This window comes from Jaculus jaculus, chromosome X, assembly GCF_020740685.1.
Source record: "Jaculus jaculus isolate mJacJac1 chromosome X, mJacJac1.mat.Y.cur, whole genome shotgun sequence".
NCBI classification, from domain to species: Eukaryota; Metazoa; Chordata; class Mammalia; order Rodentia; family Dipodidae; genus Jaculus; species Jaculus jaculus.
Window position 1 is genome coordinate 36,871,106 of NC_059125.1, and position 17,783 is coordinate 36,888,888.

The 17,783-nt window shown below is 36.4% G+C and overlaps 1 protein-coding gene across 1 annotated transcript in view; it reads left to right on the forward strand.

Moving 5' to 3' along the window:
- Positions 1 to 17,783, forward strand: part of Cfap47 (cilia and flagella associated protein 47) — a 290,704-nt gene that overhangs the window by 80,332 nt on the left and 192,589 nt on the right. The window contains exons 28-29 of the mRNA XM_045140870.1: positions 1,488 to 1,643; positions 2,930 to 3,149. Of these exons, the coding sequence (XP_044996805.1) occupies positions 1,488 to 1,643; positions 2,930 to 3,149 (376 nt within the window). The remainder of the gene's footprint in view (positions 1 to 1,487; positions 1,644 to 2,929; positions 3,150 to 17,783) is intronic.

Here is a 17,783-nt window from a genome sequence, read left to right on the forward strand (position 1 = left end):
TTATGTTTGGGTATGGTTCTGACTTGTTTCCCAGCTCCAGCTATGGGTCCTGTACCACTGAGGGATCAGTTAGCCAAATCAAGAGCAGTTGGTTCCCCACAATGGCTGTGTTCCACTATTGCACTTGTGTGGGCATCACAACAGGTTATATGCTACTAAGTAGGTTAGACCATGAGTTGCTTGGATAGATATTGGTCATTTTCCCGCAGTCACCCATGTTGCACCCTCTGGCACTAGACACACTGACTGTCTGGGGACTGACTCTCTTCCAACTTCCAGCCATGCCATTCTATTTTACATGTTAATCACAGAAGGTTTCTTCAGCAGTAGGGTCTTACCACTAACCTTTGATGGGTCATCAACTACTCTGACAGAAATCTGTCATTCTTTTAGGAAATCTTGTAGGTTTCTCTGACCAAAAGCTCATTGTGGATGATAGCCACATGCTGGTACTGATAGTTATAGGCCAGTGCCCACTAAGCAAAGGAAGAAAAAGATAACTAATATACAAGAGTTAGAGAGAAAGAGAGAGAGAGAGAGAGAGAGAGAGAGAGAGAGGGAGAGGGAGGGAGGGGAGCTGTTGAAGATTAAGGTTAGTCTTCGTCATACACTCTCCAGTGTCTTGTGGTTCAGGTGTTCCCTGTAAGGGCCTGCTTTCCTTTAATAAATAAAAAACATGTTTCAGAGAATGTGAATTGCACAATTAGGTTTTCACTGCTCAGGAATAGTATTGCCCAACTTTCACATCAGATCATTTGTACTGCACAGATCTACTTTTCAGACAGAATCAGATGACTAATATATAATACATTTGTACATCTAAAGATAGTTACGTATTATGATGGCTGACCTAGCCTTTCTTTTTAATAATCATTGCACACTTATTTTTACTAATAAATTTTATACATGTATATGAAGGATTTTGATCATAATATCATTCACTTACCTTCCTTTTCTCTTGACTTCCTGGTCCCCTGACTGCTGAATCTTTTGTTCAGCATTGCCATTAATTGAATTTTCTGAAGTTGCAATTTCTAAAATACACAGCATCTCAAAAATAATTGTGATTAAAATATTTTTAAAATGATATCAGCTCATAACCAAGGACTGAATTCACTTCAGATAAGCAACTACGAAAGAAAACAACCTTGAGTGAGTGAGGCTTATGTCTTATTTTGAGCATCATTATATAATAATTCCAATTATTTAGTAAAGATATATATAAAATATTTTTATCCATTTCTTAATTTAAGTTGAAGTTGTTCAGTTTTCATTCTATAATAACTTTTATAATACTATATCAATTGCCCTTTAAAATAAATTCTATTAAATTTAGATAACTATATTAATATTTATGATTTTTTTCTTCCTTGACAACTAATTTGATGTATAATTGATATTTAGACATTTTCTATAAATTGTTAAGTACAGGTTAAATAAATTGATAGTGAATATTGACTTACTGTGGCCAAATTTGTTATTTGTAGATAAGGAAGGAAATATTACAAACCACAGAGGAAGTTTTATGATTCCTAAGATACTACAACAAAATTATAGATTAATGCCTTTGGGTACAATAAAAAAGCCATCTGGTTTTTCTAAATTTAATGATGCTGAACTTACACTTGGGAACCTATTTGTTGGTATGTGCAAATATATATTGTACTTATTAAATCTAGTCCATGATGTGATATTAATATCTTTAAAAATTAGGTTTTACAAGTAGTACATATATTTTGAAAATTATACATTTGTCATTCTCTTATGTGAATTGTGTTCTGTGGACATTTTTCCAATGTCCAGTAACAGAAGTTCTACAGGTTTTCAGTAGTCTTAGTGTCTCAGTACTATTTTCTAGGACAAAATATGTACCACAAAGTTCCATTTATTAACTGGTTTAGTACAAAATCTGAGATCAGTGCTTTATGTACTATCCAAGTGATGTTGCCATATTTATCTACTATGTTAAATGTACTAGGAAGCCTCTCTAATTTTATGTGTTGTTATAAGTACCATGTGTACATAGATTGAGTATTGAAGAGCTATAGATTTTATTGCTTTATTATCTGGCTGGCTCAAATGTTGTCTGTCTTATAAAGGGGTAAATATGTGAATTTGATATCCATCACAAGTAGATATTCAAATATTCATTTACCTAAATATGGGTGATATTCTTTAAAAATCACTTTTATTGAATGGACTAAGCAAACTTAAATAGTATGTGACTGTGTATTCATGCCATTACATCTGCAAATATCTTGTAAAATTGAATTGAATGAAATTGTATACTAATATTATAAATCTCCCTAATCCAGATATGTATTATATTAAATAGCATTATTCAGAGAAAAAGTCATTTTGAATATGTAGTTAGTATTTTTTTCTACCATTCTTTCCATTGATGTTTAATTTCATATAATAAGCAAAGTGAAAAACTGTTAATACATTCTTTTATGTATATCAAAATGAAAATTTCTGTTTTGGGAATGATTTTACATAACATCAAGACAAGATTATTGTAGTACAACTTCATTTTGGGGAAGAGTACTTTTTTTTCTTTTTTTTTTTTTTTTTTTTTTTTTTTTTGAGGTAGGGTGGCACTCTAGCTCAGGCTGACCTGGAATTCACTATATAGTGTCATGGTTGCCTTGATCTCATGGAAATCCTCCTACCTATGCCTCACAAGTGATGGGATTAAAGGCATGTACCACCACACCTGGCCAGAAAGAGTACATTTAAAATTTTTTTAAGTATTTTAAAATGGCTATATTACCATTATTATATAAAAGAGTAAATTATCTCAGATTTTCTTTGAAAAAATAGAATAGATTGTTGAACTTTATTTGCCTATATACAAATGTGAGTTATTTTTAGAATATTTTATTTTCTTGTCAAGTAATTCCTTTTTGTAAACAAACATGAATTTTAGGAATGGAAATAATGCATGGTCAAAACTCCGATGACAGTTTAAATGAGAGAACAGACATTTCTTTGGAAAATGAAGAGCAGAATCTATTATTTGCACCTGAAGAAGGTTCAAAAGCATATGACTACTTTCTGAAGGTTGTAAATGCAACCCAAACATGGTTCAGTCTCTTTGGCTGGCCAGAAGGACCCCATACTCTTCTGATTCCAGAGACAATAAGAAGGTGACTTTTGCATGTTTCTAAATTCCTTGCTTTTTCATTTGGTTCTCAAGTATAATACATTTATTGAGATCATTTAAAATCAAACAGATTATTAAATATAACTGATATGGTTGGAGAGATTTCACGGTGGTTAAGGCACGAGCTTGCAAAGACTGCTGGCCTGGGTTTGATTCCCCACTCCCCTCATAAAACCAGATGCACAAAGTGTCACATGCATCTGGATTTCATTTGTAGTGTCATGATGTCCTGTGTTTCTTTCTCTCTCTCATTCTTCCTTGCTCTCTTTCTCCTCCCTTTCCCTCTATGCAAATATATCAATAAAACTATTTTAAAATCCAAAAACCATAATAGACTATGAAAGGATTGTTAAGGTAAGAAGGTACAAATATTTAAGTTTTATATGTTCTCTTCGAATATATTTTTGTTTATATTTTGAAATAAAACTTTATTATATTCATGGTACAAAGTGATAAGTGTTATCATAATCTATAAGTATATTATATGCTAAATCTTTTTCTATGTCCATTGTCCTCTCATACCTCTCCCAGTACTACCTTTCCTCTTTCCAAATAGTCTATCTATTATTTTCATGTCTTTTCAAAATCTAGATTCTGCTCATAATACAAAATATGTGATATTTGTCTTTTTTACACTGTATTATTTCCCTCAACATGAAAATTTGCTTTTCCCACCCATTTTCTTAGAAATGACATAATTTCATTCTCTTTATGTCTAAATAATACCCTTTTATTATATATATATATATTTACCATATTTTCTTTACATGTTTTTGTGAATGTAAACATAGCCTGATTCTATAACTTAACTATCATAGATACTAACACAATAAGTATGGGTATACAAGTATCTCCTGTATGCTGACTTTAATTCAATGTATAGTATTAGTCTGTATTTATGTACCTTCTTGTACATCATAGGCTCAAACTTTTAATTCTGTCCAAGAGGCATAGATTATGAGTTTCTTTAATGTTATCTGAATATAATAATTACTCGACTTTATTTTTAATCTTTTATATTCTCTCTTCTACCTAGTCTCTTTCCTCTGAGTTTTGTCTTTGACTTATTGAGTTTTAAGTTCCATGATTCTTTATTAGTAACTTCTGTTCATTTTACTGATTTCTTCATCCAAGGTCAAGTGAACGTAGAATAGTATACATGCTTTTTAAAATACAAATCTTATGAGCAAAACATTCATCATTTTACTATTAGGTATGAGGATTTGACTTTGTTTTTCATATTGATCTTTTATTGGGTTATAAAGCATATCTTTATTTCCAGTATTTATGAATTTTCATAATGGACAGATTCTTAATTTAAAATGTTTTTGTTCTAACTTTGGCTATATCTACAATGCATATTTCATATGCAGTATGTCATTTTCATTGTATGCATATTATTTCTGTTTTCCTTGGTGATTTACTTCCCAAGATTATATACAACATGTGGTGATTTTCCTGTCCATATTCAATGTAATTTCATTAATATTATATACAAACTTTGGGCTGGAGAGATGGCTGATTTCTTGCTATTTGCATACATCTATATATATGCTGGTATTAGTTTTTCGCATCAAGCATTTGATTTTAAGACAGTAAGTAGTGATTTGTCTGCAAACCAAAGGACCTTGGTTCAATTCCCCAAGACCCACATAAGCCAGATGCACAAGGTGGTACATGCGTCTAGGGTTCATTTGCGGTGGCTGGAAGCCCTGGTACACCTATTTTCTTCTTTTCTATTTTTTTCTCTGTCTGCCACTTTCTCTCTCATTCACTCAAATAAATAAATTAATTAATTAAAAATGGTTATATACAAACTTCTTTCAAATTTTTCAATATCGGTTTATGGACTAGCATGTAATTATATTTTGTAAGGATTGTGAGTTGAAAGTATTGTATATTCTGTATTTATTGAATGTTACTTTTTATGCAAGTACATGAAAAGTTTTCTTACTGTTCTCTTCAAATACTATGTGTCTACTGATTTTTCAGCTGTTTTTCAATTTATAGGATTAGTTTGATGAAATCTTTATGTATGCTTGTGTAGTTGTCTACTTTAACAACTGCACTTTTCCTTTTTACATTCTTTGAGGCAGATAAAAAATTAAAATTATGTGTAATTCCAACAATTTCATGGTATTAAAACATATATACTCTTTCATAGTTATTTTCAGCTAATGACTGTTTTTGTTTCACTATGGATGCCATGAGCTATATTCTGGTGCATTAACTCTGCTTTTATTGATTTATCATGCTATTAAACCTATTCATTTATTTCTAAGTTTTATTCAGTAAACTTTTATTTATAAATTTCACTTCACTAATATTGATAATATTTATAACTCAGTAATAAAATTCTTTTTTTTTAATTTTTATTAACATTTTTCATGATTATAAAATATATCCCATGGTAATTCCCTCCCTCCCCACCCCCACACTTTCCCGTTTGAAATTCCATTCTCCATCATATTACCTCCCCATTACAATCATTATAATTACATATATACAATATCAACCTATTAAGTATCCTCCTCCCTTCCTTTCTCCACCCTTTATGTCTCCTTTTCAACTTACTGGCCTCTGCTACTAAGTATTTTCATTCTCACGCAGAAGCCCAGTCATCTGTAGCTAGGATCCACATATGAGAGAGAACATGTGGCGCTTGGCTTTCTGGGCCTGGGTTACCTGACTTAGTATAATACTTTCCAGGTCCATCCATTTTTCTGCAAATTTCATAACTTCATTTTTCTTTACCGCTGAGTAGAACTCCATTGTATAAATGTACCACATCTTCATTATCCACTCATCTGTTGAGGGACATCTAGGCTGGTTCCATTTCCCAGCTATTATAAATTGAGCAGCAATAAACATGGTTGAGCATGTACTTCTAAGGAAATGAGATGAGTCCTTTGGATATATGCCTAGGAGCGCTATAGCTGGGTCATATGGTAAATCAATCTCTAGCTGTTTTAGGAACCTCCACACTGTTTTCCACAATGTCTGGACCAGATTGCATTCCCACCAGCAGTGAAGAAGGGTTCCTTTTTTTCCACATCCCCGCCAACATTTATGATCATTTGTTTTCATGATGGTGGCCAATCTGACAGGAGTGAGATGGAATCTCAATGTAGTTTTAATGTGCATTTCCCTGATGACTAGTGACGTAGAACATTTTTTTAGATGCTTATATGCCATTCGTATTTCTTCCTTTGAGAACTCTCTATTTAGCTCCATAGCCCATTTTTTGATTGGCTTGTTTGATTCCTTATTATTTAACTTTTTGAGTTCTTTGTATATCCTAGATATTAATCATCTATCAGATATATAGCTGGCGAAGATTTTTTCCCATTCTGTAGGTTGCCTCTTTGCTTTTTTCACTGTGTCCTTTGCGGTGCAAAATCTTTGTAATTTCATTAGGTCCCAGTGGTTAATCTGTGGTTTTATTGCCTGAGCAATTGGGGTTGTATTCAGAAAGTCTTTGCCAAGACCAATATGTTGAAGGGTTTCCCCTACTTTTTCCTCTAGCAGTTTCAAAGTTTCCGGTCTGATGTTAAGGTCTTTAATCCATTTGGACTTAATTCTTGTGCATGGCGAGAGAGAAGAATCTATTTTCATCCTTCTGCAGATATTTATCCAGTTTTCAAAACACCATTTGATGAAGAGGCTGTCTCTTCTCCAATGAGTATTTTTGGCATTTTTATCGAATATCAGGTGGCTATAGCTACTTGGGCTTACATCTGGGTCCTCTATTCTGTTCCACTGATCTACATGTCTGTTTTTGTGCCAGTACCATGCTGTTTTTTTACTATGGCTCTGTAGTATAGGTTAAAATCAGGTATGGTGATACCACCAGCCTCTTTTTTGTTGCTCAGTATTATTTTAGATATTCGAGGTTTTTTGTGATTCCAAATGAATTTTTGGATTGTTTTTTCTATTTCCATGAAGAAAGCCTTTGGAATTTTGATAGGGATTGCATTAAATGTGTAGAATGCTTTAGGTAAGATTGCCATTTTCACAATATTGATTCTTCCAATCCAGGAACAAGGGATGTTTCTCCACTTTCTAGTGTCTTCTGCAATTTCTCGCTTGAGTGTTTTAAAGTTCTCATTGTATAGATTCTTTACTTCCTTGGTTAGGTTTATTCCAAGGTATTTTATTTTTTTTTGATGCAATTTTGAATGGGAGTGATTCTCTGATTTCATCCTCTGTGTGTTTGTTGTTAGCATATATGAAGGCGACTGATTTCTGTGTATTTATTTTGTATCCTGCTCCATTGCTGTAGGTTTTGATCAGCTCTAACAGCTTGCTAGTAGAGTCTCTAGGGTCCTTTATGTATAGAATCATGTCATCTGCAAATAATGATAACTTGATTTCTTCCTTTCCAATTTGTATCCCTTTTATGTGTGTCTCTTGCCTTATTGCTATGGCTAAGACTTCGAAAACTATATTAAATAAAAGTGGGGACAGTGGACACCCTTGTCTTGTTCCCGATTTTAGTGGAAAAGCTTCCACTTTTTCCCCGTTTAGTAATATGTTGGCTGTAGGCTTGTCATAAATAGCCTTTATTATATTGAGATATGTTCCTTCTATTCCCAGTCTCTGTAGGACTTTTATCATGAAGGGATGTTGGATTTTGTCAAATGCTTTCTCTGCATCTAATGAGATGATCATGTGATTTTTGTCCTTCAACCTGTTTATATAATGTATTACATTTATAGATTTGCGTATGTTGAACCATCCCTGCATCTCTGGGATAAAGCCTACTTGGTCAGGGTGAATGATCTTTTTGATATACTCTTGTATTCTGTTTGCCAATATTTTGTTGAGAATTTTTGCATCTATGTTCATGAGGGAGATTGGTCTGTAATTTTCTTTTTTTGTTCTATCTTTGCCTGGTTTTGGTATCAGGGTGATGCTGGCCTCATAGAAGGAGTTTGGTAGAATTCCTTCTTTTTCTATTTCCTGGAAAAGCTTGAGAAGCAATGGTGTTAGCTCTTCCTTAAAAGTCTGGTAAAATTCAGCAGTGAATCCATCCGGGCCTGGGCTTTTTTTAGTTGGGAGATTATTGATAACTGTTTGGATCTCCATGTTTGTTATAGGTCTATTTAAATGATTAATCTCATTTTGATTTAATTTAGGTAGGTCATATAGATCAAGGAAATCATCCATTTCTTTCAGATTTTCATACTTTGTGGAGTATATGCTTTTATACTATGTCCCTATGATTTTTTGAATTTCTCTGGAATCTGTTGTGATGTTGCCTTGTTCATCTCTGATTTTATTAATTTGTGTCTCTTCTCTCTTTCTTTTGGTCAGATTTGCTAAGGGTTTATCAATCTTGTTTATCCTTTCAAAGAACCAACTCTTTGTTTCATTAATTCTTTGGATTGTTCTTTTTGTTTCTATTTCATTAATTTCTGCCCTAATCTTTATTATTTCTTCCCGTCTACTAATTTTTGGTTTGCCTTGTTCTTCTTTTTCCAAGGCTTTAAGGCGAAGCATTAGGTCGTTTACTTGCGACCTTTCTAATTTCTTAATATAGGCACTTAAGGCTATAAATTTACCTCTTAGAACTGCCTTCATTGTGTCGCAGAGATTTTGGTATGTTGTGTTCTCATTATCATTTGACTCTATAAATTTTTTGATTTCCTTTTTGATTTCTTCATTGACCCACTCATCATTTAGTAGTGTATTGTTTAGTTTCCATGATTTTGTGTATGCTCTATAGCCTTTCTTGCTACTGATTTGTAGTTTAATTCCATTGTGGTCAGATAGAATGCAAGGAATTATTTCAATTTTCCTGAATTTGTTAAGATTTGCTTTGTGTCCTAATATATGGTCTATTTTAGAGAATGTTCCATGTGCTGCTGAAAAGAATGTATATTCTGCAGCCTTTGGATGAAATGTCCTGTATATATCTGTTAGGTCCATTCCTTCTATGACCTCATTTAGTCCGGATGCCTCTCTGTTTATTCTTTCCCTGGATGACCTGTCAATTGATGAGAGTGGGGTGTTAAAGTCACCCACCACCACTGTGTTTGGTGTTATCTGTGACCTTAGTTATAATATTGTTTGTTTTACCAATTTGGGAGCCCCATGGTAGGTGCATATATGTTTAGGAATGTAATGTCCTCCTGTTGGAGTGTGCCCTTAATCAATATAAAGTGACCTTCCTTATCTTTCTTGACTAACGTCGGACTAAAGTCTACCCTGTCTGATATTAGGATAGCAACCTCTGCTTGTTTTCTAGGCCCATTTGCTTGAAACACCGTCTTCCAACCTTTCACCCTAAGATAATGTCTATCCTTTGTAGAAAGGTGAGTTTCTTGGAGACAACAAATTGTAGGATCCTGCTTTTTAACCCAGTCTGCAAATCTATGTCTTTTCGTTGGGGCATTGAGACCGTTTATATTAAGAGATATTATCGAAAGGTGTGTATTTATGTTTGCCATTTTTGTGTGTGTGTGTGTGTGTTACTGGTTCTACCTGTGCTCTCTTCTGTTAACTGGTATTTGAGTATAGCTGGTTTTTTCTAGGTTCCTTATATGTCTGCTTTTCCTTTTGTTCAGCATGGAGGATTCTATCAAGTATTTTCTGTAGAGCTGGTTTTGTCTTCAAATACTGCTTTAACCTGCTTTTGTCATGGAATGTCTTTATTTCTCCATCTATTTGAATGGATAACTATGCAGGATAAAGTAACCTTGGTTGACAGTTGTTATCTTTCATAACTTGGAATATATCACTCCAAGCCCTTTTGGCTTTAAAAGTTTGTGTTGAATAATCTGCTGTAATCATGATGGGCTTGCTTTTGTAGGTAACTTGATTTTTCTCTCTAACTGCTTTCAATATTTTTTCTTTGGTTTGTGTGTTTGGAAATTTGATTATAATGTGGCAAGGAGAGGTTCTTTCTGGGTTTTGTCTGGCTGGGGTTCTAAAGGCTTCCTGTATCTGTATTGGCACCTCTTTCCCAATTTGGGGGAAATTTTCCTCTATGATTTTGTTGAAGATGCCTACTATGCCTCTGGAGTGGATTTCTTCTCCTTCTACTATGTCCTGAATTCTTATATTGGATCTTTTCATAGTGTCCCGAATATCTTGAAATTCCCACTCATACTTTTCTATAAGTTTGTCTTTCTCTTTGTTGGACTGCATTAGGTCTGCCACCTGGTCTTCTAGCTTAGATATTCTGTCCTCTCCCTCATCCATCCTACTGGTGAGATTTTCTACAGAGTTTTTTATTTCATTAACTGTGTTCTTCATTGCTAGTAATTCTGACTGGTTTTTCTTTATTATTTCTATTTCCCTATTTATGTCTTGTATTGCCTTCTTTATTTCATTAAATTGGTGTCCTGCCTCTTCTTTGATTCCTTTGATTTCCTCTTTGATTTCCTCTTTGATTTCTTCCTTGATTGTTTTCATGTGTTCTTTGACCTCTTTGAACATATTTATAATTATTCTTTTGAACTCTTTCTCAGGCATTTCCTCTAACTCTTTCTCTCTGGAGGACATTTCTGATGCATTAATACTTTTAGTTGGATTTATATCATCTTGCTTTTTAGTGTTTCTTGTGTTATAATGTATAAATTTTTGCATCTTGGATTAAGTTTATGCTTGGATTTTCTAGCTAGCTGTGTATTCTTAGCTGTATCAATTGATTTGATGTAATATATTTTCAGGGTAGGACCTTAAGATATTAGGTGTGGCTCTCAAGACTCTCAGAGTATCTACAAAGATGTTCTTAGGGGTTGAGATTCCCTGCTATAGGAGTATTCAAGCAGGCTGAGTGGAATAAAATACAGGTAGATTCTAAAATTTAACTAAACACTGTACACATTCAATCAAAAACAGCCCCCAGTATGTATGCAAGAGTAGTTATTATAATGACCAGATCTTCTATCAACAAAGAGGTTTAGATTTCTGGTTTGTTGAGGGATCCAAGTCAGCTTGTGACCAAGTGAGACCCTTCCCTGGTGCAATCCCAGTTATCTTGGGTGATTTTGGTCTCAGTCAAGTTGCTGCCTGGGTCGTCGGGCTGCTGTTCTGATTTCTGGAGCTGGGCACTTGCTTTTCCTACGGGGCATACCGAGCCGCTGCTGCTGCCTCTGCTGCTCCTATAGCTGCCACCACCGGAGCCACCACCGCTGCTGAAGCTGCCACTGCCGTGACCACCGCCGCTGCTCCCCCCGAAGCCGCTGCTGCGGGATCTGCTGCCGCTGCCGCTCCTGGGTCCGCTGCTGCTGGGGCCGCTGGTACCGGTGCTGGAGCCGCTGATGTTGCTGCCGAACTCTGCTCCTGCTTGGGTCCCGCTGTCAGCCCAAGTTGGCGTGGCTGGGTCCCGGGCCGCTGCTGTGTTCGCTGGAGCTGGGCTCAGGCGGTGGGGGAGGGGAGGTAGCTGCGGCTGCTCTGGTTGTCTCGCTGCTCCACGTGTTCTACTTCGCGGTCTTCTCCTTCCCTGCTCGCTGCCGCTCTCCCCTCACGTTTCCCGAGTTGCGGAGAGCGCAGTGTGAGGGGAAAATCCCGCACCTGGCTTTTCCTGCGGCTCGACCTGGTCTGGCGGTTTTCTGCTGCGCCGCTGCTGTGGCATTTGGCCGAGCTGCCTGAGCCACTGGAGCCGCTTATCCCACCTGTGCGGGCTCTGGATGCTCTATAACTCTTCTACTTCTCCGCTGCCGCCTCAATTTCCTATACACCTCACTTTTTAGTAAAAGCGTGTATTTTGCTGAGTTTTTTTGGTCTTTTTCCCCCCTAGGCTGCTTTGGCGTGGTACCTACGCCGCCATCTTAACCGGAAGTCTCAATAAAATTCTTAACCTTGTCCATATTGTTAATTAAAATCTGTGTTGCAACTGTAATATCTAGGGATAGTATGTGTTTTTTGTTGTGTACTATTTCTTTCTATTTGCATACATCTATATATATGCTGGTATTTTTCGCATCAAGCATTTGATTTTTAGACAGTAAATCTAGAATACAATAATTTTGTTCATATTTAATTTCTGTGTTTAAACTTTTTTATTTTTATTTTTAAAAATTATTTATTAGTTGTATATTCAGCAAATACAGGCAGTTTGGTACCATTGTTAGGCCCATCCATGACATATGCCCTCCCCATTGGCCCCTCATTGTTGAGGTATATGGGTCATGCATTGTGGGGTTAGCCCACAGTTATGGGTAAGATAAATGTCTCCGCATATCATGACCCAACATGTGGCTCTGACATTCTTTCTGCCCCATCTTCCACAAAATTTCCCTGAGCCATGTTGGGTTCATTTTTGGTCTGCTTAAGTGATGATGTGTTGGGGGGCATCTGGGGCTCTGGGGCTCTGATTTGGTAGGCGTTGATTTTTGTCTGTGTTGATCTCCTTCACCCTTGTGATGGTATCTGGTTCGTCAGGAAAACAGCACCCTTGCTTGTTTTGTCAATTTTCCTTAGTTTCAGCCAGGTTCCTATTGATGTCTGATGGGGTGGCTCTCTCCTTAGGGTCTACATCTATCTGAAAAAGAGACACAGATTCTCCAATGGAGAGTAAGTTAGCACCAGGACAAATGAGATAGCCCTTACTTTTTTTATAGAGAGTTTAATAGGTGTAGGCCCTCTTGTAGCACATGATTGATGGTAGCTTGATATTGGAGAGTGGGCTTATGTTTGGATATGGTTCTGACTTGTTTCCCAGCTCCAGCTATGGGTCCTGTACCACTGAGGGGATCAGTTAGCCAAATCAAAGCAGTTGGTACCCCACCATGGCTATGTGTCACTATTGCACTTGTGTGGGCATCACAACAGGTTATTTGCTGCTAAGTTAGTTAGACCATGAGTTGCTTGGACAGATATTGGTCATTTCCCCCAGTCTCCCATGTAGCACCTTCTGGCACTAGACACGTTGACTGTCTGGGGACCGACTCTCTCCTGGCTTCCAGCCATGCCATTCCATTTTATGTGTCAGCTGCATAGGGAGTCTTCAGCAATAGGGTCTTACCACTGACCTTTGGTGGGTCATCAAGTACTCTGACAGAAATCTGTCATTCTTTTAGGAAAACTTGTAGGTTTCTCTGATCAAAAGTTCATTGTGGATGATAGCCCCGTGCTGGTAGTGGGGGTTACAGGTCAGTGCCCATTAAGTAAATGAGGAAAAAGATAACTAATATACAAGAGTTAGAGAGACGAGAGAGATAGGGAGATGGAGGGAGGGAAAATGCAGAAGATTTAGGTAAGACTTGATCCTACGCTCTCCAGTGTCTTGTGGTTCAGGTGTTTCCTTTAAGGGCCTGGTGAAGATTCAGCCATTTCGTCTGCCTTTTAGGAAGTAGAATTTTATGTTACCATTTCCGTTTGGGTTTAGATTAGTGTTTCCCACCCCTTCAATGCCATCCCCTCTGTCCCCATCCATCCTAGTGTCTAGGCCATGAGATGCTTGCTGGGTATGTAAGGTACCTTGGGTCGATTCAGGTTAGGTGCTGTAGATGAGTGAGACTATGTGGTGATTTTTGTGTGTGTGTGATTGGGTAAGTTCACTGTGAATGACCTCTTCCAGGTTCAAACATTTTTCCTCAAATTTCATTGTGTCATTTTTTTCTCACTGCTGAATAGAATTCCATTGTGTAGATATGCCACATCATAGTTATCCATTCTTCCAGTGATGGACATCTGGATTGATTCCAGCTCTTAGGTATAACAAATTGAGCTGCTATAAAAATGTTTGAGCAAACCTTTCTGGCCTGTGGTTTGAAGGTTTTAGGGGACAAGGCCAGTAAGGGAATAACTGGATCTGTTGGTATCTCTATAGTCAACTTCTTCAGGAGTCTCCCTATTGCTTCCCAAAGTGGTCGTACCATCCTACATTCCCATCACAGTGGGTGAGTGTTCCTTCTTCTCCACATCCTCGCCAGCATTTATTTTCATTTGATTTTTTGATGTTTTCTATCCTTATTAGGATAAGGTGGAATCTCATACTTGTTTTAATTTGCATTTCTCTGATGATTAGGGATGATGAACATTTTCTTAAGTATGTGTTTGCCATTTGTATTTCTTCCACTGTGAACTGCCTATTCAGCACTTTGCCCCATTTTGTGAGTAGGGTGTTTGACTTCTTACTGTTTAGATTTTTGAGTTCTTTGTAGATTCTGGAGATTAGGCCTCTATCAGTTGGATAACCCACAAATATTTTCTCCCATTCTGTGGGTAATCTATTGGCTTTGCTTATTGTATGCTTGTCTATAAAGTAACTCTTCAGCTTTATGTGATCCCATTGGTTGAGTGACTGTTTAAGATCTTGAGCTACTGGGGTTTTGTTCAGGAAGACTTTTTCCATTCCTGTATCATGGAAAGTACTTCCTAAATTTTCTTCCAGTAGTATTCGGGTTTCTGATCTTATATTGAGGTCTTTGGTCCATTTGGATTTGAGTGTAGTGCATGGCGAAATGTGTGGATAAAGTTTCAGTTTCCTGCATGTGGTTCTCCAAGTTGTCCAGCACAATTTGTTGAAGATGCTGTCTTTCTTCCAGCCTATATTGTTCGGGACATTGTAGAATAACAAGTAGGTATATTTGCTTGACGCAACGTCTGGGTCCTCAAGTCTATTCCATTGGTCTATACTTCTGTTTTAATGTCAGTACCATGCTGATTGTATTACTATGGCTTTTGTAATATAGCTTTAGATCAGGTGTGGTGATGCCTCCAGAGGTATTTCTTTTGCTGAGGATATGTTTGGCTATGCGAGGCCTTCTGTCTTTCCATAAGAAATTTTAGATCATTTTTTCTATCTCTGTGAAAAACACTGTAGGGATTTTAACTGGAATTGCATTAAATCTGTGTATTGCCTTTGGTAAGATTGTCATCTTCAAATGTTAATTCTGTGTATACAGGGGTATGGGAGGTCTTTCCATTTTCTCAAATTTTCCTCAATATCTTTTTTGAGTGTTTTAATATTTTCATTGTATAGTTATTTCACTTCCTTGAGTTATGTTATTTCAAGGTTTTTGTTGTTGTTGTTGTTGCTATTGAAAATGGGACTATGTCCCTTATTTCTTTCTCTGTATCTTTGTCATTTGCATATAGAAATGCTAATGATTTTTGTGCATGGATTTTGTATCCTGCCACTTTAGTATAGGAGTTAATCACCTTCAGGAGTTTTGGGATGGATTCTGTCGCGTCTCTTACATATACAATCATGTCTTCAGCCAATATAGCTAACTTAACTTCTTCCTTTCCAAGTTGTATCCCTTTTATTTCCTTCTCATGTCTTATTGCTTGAGCTAGGACTTCCAATCCTATATTGGAAAGCAGAGGTGAGATAGGTCAACCATGTCTTTTTCCTGATCTTAATGGGAATTCCTCCAGTCTCTCTCCATTAAGTATTATTTGGGGCTTTGAGCTTTGTATATTGCCTGTATTATGTTAAGATATGAACCAACCATGCCAATTCTCTCCAATGTTTTGATCATGAAGTGATGTTGTATCTTGTCAAAGGCCTTTTCTGAATCTATCAAAATGATCATGTGGTTTTTATGTTTAACCTTGTTTATGTGGTGTAATACATTGACAGATTTCCATATGTTTAACCACCCCTGTGTTCCTGGGATGAATCCCACTTGGTCAAGGTGGCTAATGCTTGTGATGTGTTGTGTTGTTGGATTTGGTTTGCGAGGATTTTGTTCAGCATCTTTGCATCTAAGATCATTAGGGAAATAGGCCTGTATGTTTTTTTTTTTTTTTTTTTTGTTTTTTTTTTTTTTTTTTTACTTGTGGCATCTCTCCCTGGTTTTGAAATAAGGGTGATACTAGCTTCATAAAAGGAGTTGGGTAGTTTTCCCTATTCTTCAATTGTGTGGCACAGTTTTAGGAAGATGGATTGAGTTCTTCCATGAAGGTTTGATAACATTGGCTGAGAAGCCATCTGGTCCTGGACTCTTCTTTTTGAGGAGGGTTTTTTTTTTTTATTTTTCAGTCTCCATCAGTATGATGGATTCATTGAGGTGAATAATCTGCTCTGAGTTTAGCTTTGATTGATGGTATGCATCCAGGAATTTATCCATCTCCTCCACATTATCCAGTTTTGTGGAGTAGAAGTTTTTGAAATAAGTCTTGATGATTCTCCCAATTTCATTTATGTCTGTTGTGATCTCTCCTTTTTTCAATTTGAATTTTGTTAATTTGAAGCTTTTCCTTTTTATGCTGATCAAATTGGCCAGGGGTTTGTCAATCTTGTTTATTTTTTCAAAGAACCAACTCTTTGTTTTGTCAATTGCCTTATTTGTTTCCTTGGTTTCCAATTCATCAATTTCTGCTCTGATTTTAATTATTTCTTTCCTTCTGGAGATCTTTGGGTTGGATTTTTCTTGTTTTTCCAGTGCCTTTAGGTGGATGGTTAGGCTATTGATTTGCGATCTTTCTGTCTTTTTTTATGAAGGCATTGAGTGCTATGAATTTTCCCCTGAGGACTGCCTTCATTGTGTCCCATAAGTTTTGGTATGATGTGTTCTCATTGTCATTCAATTCCAGGAATTTTGCAATTTCATTTTTTATTTCATACACTATCCATTTATTGTTTAAAAGTATGCTGTTCAGTTTCCAGGTGCCATTGGGATTCTTGGTGGGTCTTTTGTTGTTGATTTCTAGCAATATAGCATTGTGATCTGATATCATACAGGGAATTCTGTCAATCTTTTAAAATATGTGGAGGCTATCTTTGTGACCCAGTATATGGTCTATTTTAGAGAATGTTCCACGGGCTGCCAAGAAGAATGTGTAGACTGTGAATTTGGGATGGAAAGTTCTGTAGATGTACATTAGGTCTAAGTGATCTATGGTTTTGTTGAGCTTTCTTACTTCCCTGTTGAGTATCTGTTTGGATGATCTGTCTATTACTGATAATGGTGTACTGAACTCTCCAGCTATGATGGTGTTGGTGGTTATTTCTGTTTTATTGTCAAGTAGGTTTTGTTTTATGAATTGTGGTGCCCATGTGTTTGGTGCATACAGATTTATGATTGTAATATGCTCTTGATGGATCGTTCCCTTGATAAGTAGGAAGTGGCCTTCTTTGTCTTTTTTGATTACTTTTGGTTTGAAGTCTATTTTATCCGATATTAATATAGTTACCCCTGCTTATTTCTTATTCCCATTTGCTTGGAATATTGTTTTCCACCCTTTCACCCTGAGGTGGTGTCTGTCTTTAGTGGTGAGGTGGGTTTCTTGAAGGCAACAGATTGAGGGGTTTAATTTTTTGGCCCATCCTGTTAGCCTGTGTCCCTTGATGGGTGCATTAAGGACATTAATATTTAGGGTAATGACTGTGAGATTTGACTTGATCCCTGCCATATGGTGATGGTAGATATGTGTTGGTGTTTTCATGGGCTTTGAAGTTTTTTGTGCCAACTCTGAGTTTGGTTGTTTTGATTTGCTTCTTGTGGGCCTTTGAGTTTGATTATTTGTTTCTTCTATGTGAAGAATTTCCTAAAATACTCTCTGTATTTTTGGTTTTGTGTTCATATAATTGTAAAGCTGAGTTTTGTCATGGAAAGTTTTTCTTCCACCATCTATTATGAATGATACTTTTGCCGGGTAGAGTAGTTTGGGTTGGAAGCCATAGGTTCTTATACTTTGGATTGTTTCTTTCCAG